The sequence below is a fragment of the Hypomesus nipponensis genome, chromosome 8 (genome assembly GCF_054491055.1).
Source record: "Hypomesus nipponensis isolate SF chromosome 8, ASM5449105v1, whole genome shotgun sequence".
Lineage (NCBI taxonomy): Eukaryota > Metazoa > Chordata > Actinopteri > Osmeriformes > Osmeridae > Hypomesus > Hypomesus nipponensis.
In genome coordinates, this window is record NC_140368.1 from 7,902,638 (window position 1) to 7,911,503 (window position 8,866).

General features: G+C 44.8%; 1 protein-coding gene across 1 annotated transcript; it reads right to left on the bottom strand.

Moving 5' to 3' along the window:
* Positions 1–625: 625 nt before the first annotated feature.
* On the bottom strand, positions 626–7,783 carry LOC146274994 (serine/threonine-protein kinase H1-like). Its single transcript, XM_084703508.1, has 3 exons — positions 7,518–7,783; positions 6,427–7,252; positions 626–916 (listed from the first exon to the last, which is right to left on the bottom strand). The coding sequence occupies exons 1-3, from the start codon at positions 7,781–7,783 to the stop codon at positions 626–628; spliced, it is 1,383 nt and encodes a 460-aa protein (XP_084559634.1).
* Between the last annotated feature and the right edge of the window lie 1,083 nt (positions 7,784–8,866).

The window sequence follows — 8,866 nt, forward strand, 5'->3', positions numbered from 1 at the left end:
TTTGTTCAATGGATGGAACCTTTAGTTATGGGAAATAATGGCAAGTTGGATGTAATTATCTAATGTTACACACAATTAAGTAGTTAGTTACTTGCCAGGCTATCTTTGGAAATAAGAATTTGTTCTTAAATGTTTCTGCCTGGTTAATTCCATTCTGTAAAGCAAACCTTGAATATCTGTGTTTTGATCTGATGCTGTCCTAGAGGACTTGCTTGGACCCTTCAGTTAGTCTGTATGTGATCTAGGCTAGGAGGCTTGGAGAAAGTCTGAGTGGGAGTTTACAGTCCATACTGTGGATGCTGCTAAGATCGTCCTCTCCCCAACACCCCTACCAGACAGGGCTGCCATGGCCTTCCTATGACCCACAGACAGTACTGGAGCCTGGTACAGAATGTGAGCCTGGGGAGGCTCTGAGGCCTGCCATGGCAGCCTGGCTTGAGCTGGAGCAGATGTTCTCTTCCCTACATTAACCTGCCTGAGACTCGGATTCACTGACTGGCAGCAGGTGGTGGGTCTGGGGTTGGTGTTGCATGGAGGAAGCTCCGGGATGAACTTCTTCAGGATGGGGAGCGGGGGGGAGCTGCAGGCCAGGGTTGAGCGGCTGGGTGGTGTGCTTATGTTCTGTCTACTGTCTCTGTCTCTGGTCTCCTTCCAACTGAGGCATTTCTCTCTCTTCCGGCGTGCGGTGAAGCCCACCAGAACCTGCCAAGCTGGGGCTGCATGAGGAGGCGCGGGACGCTCGTCGCCGGAGGTTCTGGGAGATAGAGCGGTGCAGGTTCTTCACGGAGGAACCGGCTGCCATGGTGACAACCCAGCGATGACTGAGGGCCTGGGCAGCGGTCATGCGGGAGCTGGGGTCAGAGGCCAGCAGACGCTCAATAAAGTCCTTTGCCAGGTTGGACACGGAGGGCCAGGGCTGTGTATGACAGGGAGACAGGAGAGGGTGACTGACCTTGCTGTAAATATAATGTAATGTAACACTCTACTGATTCAATTTCCTTCACTCATACAGAAGGACTAAATTATTGTATTTGTATTGTTAAGTTTTAACAATCTATATTCTACACAGAGGAATATGTTCAAAACCTACAGAAGTAAGACAAATTCCACCTGCCCTCTGTGACTCAAGTCCAATGCACCGTTAAATGTCAGTGGGCATCAGATATGGCCATGGCATTGTAATGTAGAGCCAGACAATGACAAGACTGGCGTTTGGTGGACACAAGGGAGAGAGACCCAGGACTATTCTTAGCTTTTATGAGATTCACAATAGAACCCCACACTGCCTCACATCTTAATGGTTTCTTCACTGTTGACTCAAATATCAAACTATATCCTGTGCCACTCAGGAGTGTTTCACAACAACAGTGCACCGCATCTCATATTGGCATAGAAGGCCATTTGAATCCATTCAATACAACATGATTCTTCTGTTTCTGTCAGGTAGATAATATTGTATAATCCCAGACACTTATTCTGTGACCTTTATATTACCCAAGTGGAATCACTGAATCCTTTCTTCTGCAGATATTTATGTAATAATTACATTAATTATGTTGCTACCAGACTGAAAAGCATCCTCGAGATTAAGTCCAATACCTGACATGAGGTAGGCAGGTCAACTTTTCCTGGGTAACAGGTTAATGACACTTCTGTTCGAAATGCGTAAGAAACAAGCCTTACAATACCTATTGCGCTAACAGCTTGGCACATCAGCCTGTGTGTCTCCCCCACAGAGTTTTTATCTTTCAAACTTAAAAGTTTTGCATATAGCTAATTTTGTGTTTTTTTCATAGCCTGAGTTCATGTTATTGTGCAAATTCAAGCAATGATTAGTATCACTCAGTGCTGAGAAAAAAACGATCATGTTAATCAACTTCATTTCTCTTGAAATCTCTCAAATGCAAAAATATTCCCATAATCAAGTCAGTGTTTTTGTTTTGACATTTCTCTGTGACACATTGCTGATTAGAAAGAAGCCAAGGGGAAAAAGTGTTTCTCATCCTTGATTCAACCTTATGCACATGCAAGTAAAGAAGTTTTGCCTTCCATTTTAATCCAGAAATGCATTTCTTCTCCAGTTTTTTTCTGTCTCTAACACAGTAATGGCAATTAATCAAGCATGAAATTGACAATTGCAAGATTGGTGCCAACGTGAGGAATTCAAAGAAGCAGGTCTCGCTTATATGCACAGAGCTGTGGAGAGAGGGAGTCCACAAAGCATGGTAGAGTAGGGCGAAGTTGGTAGCAACTGCTGCGGCGCAATAAACATGCATCTCACAGACTTCTCTCATTGTGTTATTATTTCACACCTGAGAGACAGTCACACTCAGTTTGTCTACGCCAGGAGAAAAAGTATTTGATTGAGTTCTGGGGAACATACCTGCCAGTCCTGACTCCCCTATTTAATGTGCTGTTTGATTTGCAGTTATTTAACGCATGGTTCATGTATGTTTTCTTGTTGTGTATATGGTGCATCTATATAAATCTTGTGGGGCAGATTTATTTTGTTCTACCTCTGTCAATAAACTGTATCTATGAAGAGGAGTCATGTCTTAGGAACTGAGACACCTAAAGAAGTTTTATTTTTCTCCTTTATTTCCAACATTTTTCACATCAAAAAACACTGAGGCTTTATTAGGTTTGGAAGGAGAGAGAGTGGGAGTCATACATCACTGCCGAGGAGAGTCGGTTTGGGGCTGTGAGAGAAAGTGAAAGTGAGAGAGAGACAGAGAGAGAGAGACAGAGACAGAGAGAGACAGAGACAGAGAGAGAGAGAGAGAAAGAGAGAGAGAGAGAAGTACAATATCAGATGGAGAGACTGTTAAGTTTAGTCAGGGAATTCCCAGGGCCTCGCTGGATTTTTGAGCAACATCTTGTTAGAGCAGGAATACGAGGCATTAGTTGGACTGTGACGCTAGCTCTGTTAGTATCTGGCTACTGCCTTACCTGAGAACGCATAATTACAACAAATGAAGGAGGCGCTGGAGGCGAGTTGACTATAATGTGATTGCATGTGGATAATACACGCTTGAATAATGTAAGACTGCATGCAAGCCTTTCGGACACTTCAAATTTATTCTCAGTCATACAGTCTTGTTTCACCCTGAGGGATTTTCATTTTCATTTTGGTATAATATCTCACTTAGATCAAGGACAGGAGAGAAGCAGAGATCTATTTTTCTAACTTGTACATAAAGCTTTATCAAAATGTATAGATTTTCTGCCTTACAAGAAATATCCTTTGCTCTGATGTAAAAAGAGGCAGGAGACATTTCAGGTCTGGTGAAATAATTCACAACACGCTCACTAGGGGGCAGGCTGAGCTTCTCCCGGTTGACTAACTCATATTGCTAAATTAAAATAGCAGATATATGGGGTCATTACTGTGGTTCTGTTTTGCTAAAAAAACAGAAAAATCGATGAGCCCTCAAATTATAAAAGAAGGCTGCAGACACAGGAAAACAGGAAAACTCAGTTTTCTATGTTTAAGGATGCGCAACACATAGACCCGCACACCTACCCCATAACCTGAATACACATCAGATGAGATGCTCTGATTAGGAGTGAGAAACACTCTCACCCTGCGCGCCGTGCACAGGTTGAGCCATAAGCTGTAACAAGCCCCGAGGCTACCTCCACATCTTTCCCTCTATCCATCTCCCCCTCCCTCCTTTCCCCCTCCCCTCAGTAAACGTATGAGCATGAGGCTCTACCACAGGGCCCCAGGGTGGGAGATGTCACACCTGTGGTGCACTGGGGCAGTGGTGGGTAGGCAGACCATGTGGAGAGAGATGGAGGGATGGAGGTTGAGACCAGGTGCTCCAGGGTGTTTACACAGCTGAACAGGTCTCACCCCCATCTCGCCGTTTGGCCCCTGGATGACATGGGATCTATTATTCTGCTGTCTGCGCCTCCGCACCTGCCTCGCTCCTGCCTCGCTCCTCAACTCCCCTCAGTTTGCTCTGTTCTAAGACAACATCTATGTTAGGAGGGCAGAGTGGTGGAATGAGGGGGTGATGGGGCTGCAGCCCCCCCTGCCTTTTCTCTTTAGTTAAACTGCAATGGCAATTTAAAATAAATATCATGAAAGTATTTTCTATACTGGGATATTTGATAGTTTGACAGAGTAGTAGCCTAACCGAGCCAGACCAAACCCAACAGGCATTCTGGTCTTTATCTCAGAACCCGACCCAAGCCCGATGCAGTTCATGTAAGCTGAAGCACTGAACTGAACATTTTATGTATTTTTAATCTATATTTTCACTCAAAAGAAGTTGAAGGACCACATCAAGTGAGACCCCGGGGGCGTGACCAGACTCGAACATACTTTCTAAATTCTGGGCGACAGGTCCCATCGGGCTGGGGTCAGGTAGCTTCTCTCTATGCCACTGACCTTGAGCACCCCCAACTTAAAATGCTTTCCATTTCGAGGATCGAGGTTTTGTGGTACTGCAGTAAAGGATTGATCTGCAGATTTCTTTTAAACTAAAGACATCATTAATTCACATTCCAATCCACAAGTTGAGATTGTGCGTGGGGGGTGGGGGTAGACGTGTGCATGGCGTGGTAAAACGAGGTCAGCCACACTTATCAACGTGATTGATGTGTAATCCATCAAAGACAGAACACAGTGTTGACATTCAGCCTTACATGATGACTCAATATTATCCTCCACAGCCATGGGAGGACACAAACTAATTTGTGCTTCAGCTTACAGTAACCGTAACACAAATTTACCATAAGGGATTATATATTTACTTTAGTATACCACTAAGCAACACAATAGAAATGAGTAAATGAATTAAAAGAATTAAATGAATTAAAATGATCCAAAATGGATTTACAGTAAAGTGAATGCATCCTTTTTTAGGGTATAGCTATGACACCCAACAGAACAAAAAATGGTTTGTAGTTTAGGGTGACAGTTTGAGAGCCACAAGAAAGGCAAGGAAAGGGAGAGGGGATGGCTTGCAATAAACTGGCTAAGCTGGAAATGAACCCAGGCCACTGCGGTAAGATCTTAACCTTTGTGGTGTGTGCTCTACCCGGTGAGCCACCAGGGAACCCCAGAACTCATTCTTACTGTCAGCAAAGTTCACTTGCACAACAACTAAGCTAACGGAATGATTTCATTTTGGTGAGGAATGTGACTTTTGTTGTACTTATTTGATTGCTTTGTTCATTAATTACCCACGCAGCTACTTTACTTTCTTTCCACAATTAAATAATTGACACATTCTTACTATGCTGAGAGACTTTTCCAGCCAACAAAGGATTTCCAAAGTGGCACATACAGAGCTTCTCAAACTGTGAGAATGAGGCTGTCTGAAATTCTGTGAACTTATTCAGCAGATCCAGAATGAAAAAATGTATACAAAATGAATACAAAATTTGTTTTTTGCTTTAAACTGAGCCATGCAGAATCCCTGCAGCTGCCTCCCAGACATTCCCTCAGCCTGAGGTGGTCCTGGCCTTAATAGGAGACACATTAAACCCGTTACGGAATAAGAGAAAATAAGCCTGATGTGTAAAATTCTGGCATGATTGTATTGTTCTCTTGGTGGTCATTGCAGTGGTAAACAGGAGGATAACAGACCATGGCCAGTGTAAGAGAGGCTCTCTAGCACCAGACGGAAATGTCAGCCGACATCCCCCAGAGTTGGGGTCATACAGACTTTAAAGCCACTGAATAATCCAGTCTTGGGTGTAATCGGCGTGAAGGAACAGAGCCCCAAACTCACCACCACAGCCGAGGCTAGACAGCACAGGCTGTTCAAAATATCCAGTTCATTTACAGTGGGAGCAGCGGCAGGATGAGCGGAGGTAAACAACACAGAAAAAGCGCTGTTTCCCTCTAAGCCTTTTCAAAACGCCAACTCAAACATAAAACGGAGACACCCAAACAAGTATATGCATCCCCTTCAGTTGTTTAACCACACTCCGATTGCTGGAAGGGATCAATAAATGGGAAACTCAGTCCTATCAAAGAATAGTCAGTTCAATTATTTACAGTGTTTTACTCAGCAGGCAGAGATCATGAGAATTTGCATTTGATAGTGTGCATACAGAGTGTGAGTGTGTGTGTGTGTGTGTGTGCTGCCCGAGGGAACACATTGTAACAGTATCTGACTGTGTTTTATGTGGCAAAGCTGAAAATGGTTTCATGGATCACAGCCTACGAAACACACATACACACACACTTAGCAAAACAGTTGCAACGCTAACAACATGGAAAGCAGACCTGGATATTACTGTAAAGGCATAGGTCCAATACTAAGTACTAAGCATTTGATTTATGTCTATGTTTACTTAGGGCTGATCCATAGTTTTTTCTCTGTCGAGGGCAGAGTAAATCAATGGCACCTCAAGTAGGCTTACTTGCTGTGGTTGTATTTTTTTTTGCTAAATGAGCGAGACACTCACCTCTCCTTGGAAGCTGTATCTGCCTGTCACGATGGCCCTGTAGAATCTGGGCCGACTTTCATCCCCAAAGGGCACTGAACCACTTAGCAGGATGTAGGAGATGACCCCCATGGCCCACATGTCCACCGCACACGTATAGGGTCTCCTCAGCACTACCTCAGGGGCCATGTACTCTGGGGTCCCACAGGTAGTCCTCAAGGCCCAGTCAGCTATTACACCACCACTGTTTCCTCTAGCTTCTGTTTCTCTGCTTCCTCCAACCCTATCTTCATCATCTTCTGCACCGCTCTTCATTTCTCCTTTTATCATTTTGTCTCCTGCTCTATCCCCACCTTTTTCTGCAGTCCCTCCTCCAACCCCTCCAACGTCTCTGCCCCCCCCGATGCTGGCAAGGCCAAAGTCAGTCACCAGCAGCCTGGCCTCGGCTCCGGGGTGGTAGTACAGCAGGTTGTCTGGCTTCAGGTTTCGGTGGGTAATTCCCAAGGCGTGAAGGTAGGCCACCCCAGTCAGCGCCATCTGCAGGGCGCGGGTGGCGTGCCGTTCGGTGAAGTGCCCTCTGGCCACCACCCGGTCCAGCAGCTGCCCACCAGTGGCCAGCTCCAGCACCATGTAAACCCGCTGGGCGGTCTGAAACACCTCCACTAGCTGCACAACATTGGCATGGCGCACCCTGCGCAGAACTGCCAGCTCTGAGGTACAAACCTGGCGCCCTTCCGGAGCCTCCACCTCCATCATCTTGATGGCAAAGGGCTGCCGTGTGCTTCTGTGCTCCACACGCACTACATGGCTAAAGCTGCCACGGCCTATCAGGGCCTTGATGTCATACCTGATACAAGAAGCAATCACAATAGGTCATGCTGAATACGGGCAAGGAGTACAGCATGTAGTTGTGAAGTAGGTTCGCAGTTCTTCTACTGTGCAATTATGGTTTCAAATGGCCAACACTAAATTGGCCTGAATAATGTGAATGCATGAGCTACACACAGGTACAAAGTTGTGTCAACATTACTCAACAGGAAAGCATAACTTCTGAAAAGTCTGCACGAATTAATCAAAGGAAAGGATGGTCTAAATGACTGTAGTTATTTTACCTCGCTGTCACTCGAGAGTCAAATTTTGCCCTGTACTTTTCAACTTTTCTCTGCCTCTGCCCATCATTGATTGTCAGCTGCCGGACGCTTCCAGTTGATTGTATAGATCCATCGTAGTCTCCCCATGAGAGATTTCGTTTACCGTTACATTTACGTGGCTTCTCTATCTCGTTTTCCTTGTTACTGCAGATCACAAATGACTTTACAAAGCTAACGTAGCCGTTTTTCGAAGAATCCGTGAGAACCTTGCTACTCCCGCAGCCCATTTCCAAAACTCGAATAAATAAATCCGCGGAGACACAAAGGCAGTGAGCTTCACTCTTTGTGAAACTTCTAAGACCTAATCGAAGTCCCCATGTATCATTGAAGCCTAGTATTGAAACAACCGACAGGCTTAAAGCTTTCTTGGGATTGAAAGAACAATGAAGACAGGTGAGATGTAACGTGTGAATGCATAGCCTACAGTTGTGCGTGTGGTTCGCTTCCTCCATGCAGGTGTGCGGAAAACAAAGGAACGTGTATTTGCGCACACCAGTGCCAAAAGTCCCATGCCAACAGAAACTGACATCTTTGGAATGACAAACACCATAAGACAGTGCACAATAACACGGGTTTAGCGGTGAACGTCCTTAGGCCTACACAGTAATTATAAGTGTAATATCACAATGCAGTAGAGCTGTGAAACCAAGCCAGGACTGACTTTATAGGGATCTCAAATGTTACAGTACAAAACTATAGGTGTGGCGTGTATTATAATAGGCTACTGACACTGATCAATTATTTCCACATTTGGATAACAGAGTGTGGTTGCTCCCTTGCTCAACCAATATCACGTTTTTACCAGTAGTTGTTACACTGTCACTAATAGAATTAGCCTAAATCTAACCTAGCCCCAGGAGAGCAAGAGCCATTTTCATTCCAAGAGTGTGAATGTCAGTGTTTCTCATTACTTCAAGATCCCATCTCAACCATGTCAATCCCCAGTGACATTTCAAATTGCAGGTTGTAGGCTTTGTAAAAGTGCCTTGAATTTTCACTCAATGTCATTCACCATTGTAAGCCTTCTTTTTCTCCATCTCAATTTAATGTTCATGCTGTGTCATCAAAGAGGGAGTGGATTCAAACTGCAGTCGAGCTTCTTTGACAGTGTGATATGTGAAGCTTTTATTCAGTGTAAATGTAACTCTTTCACTCTCACACACAAACACACACACATGCTGATGCATAGCAGTGACTGCAGACTGGTACACAGAGACACAGACACCCGCTGACATGAACACACACACACACACAACAGAAGTTCAACACCACATCAGCAGTGAGGTGGTAAATCGTCCTTCAGAAGTGTT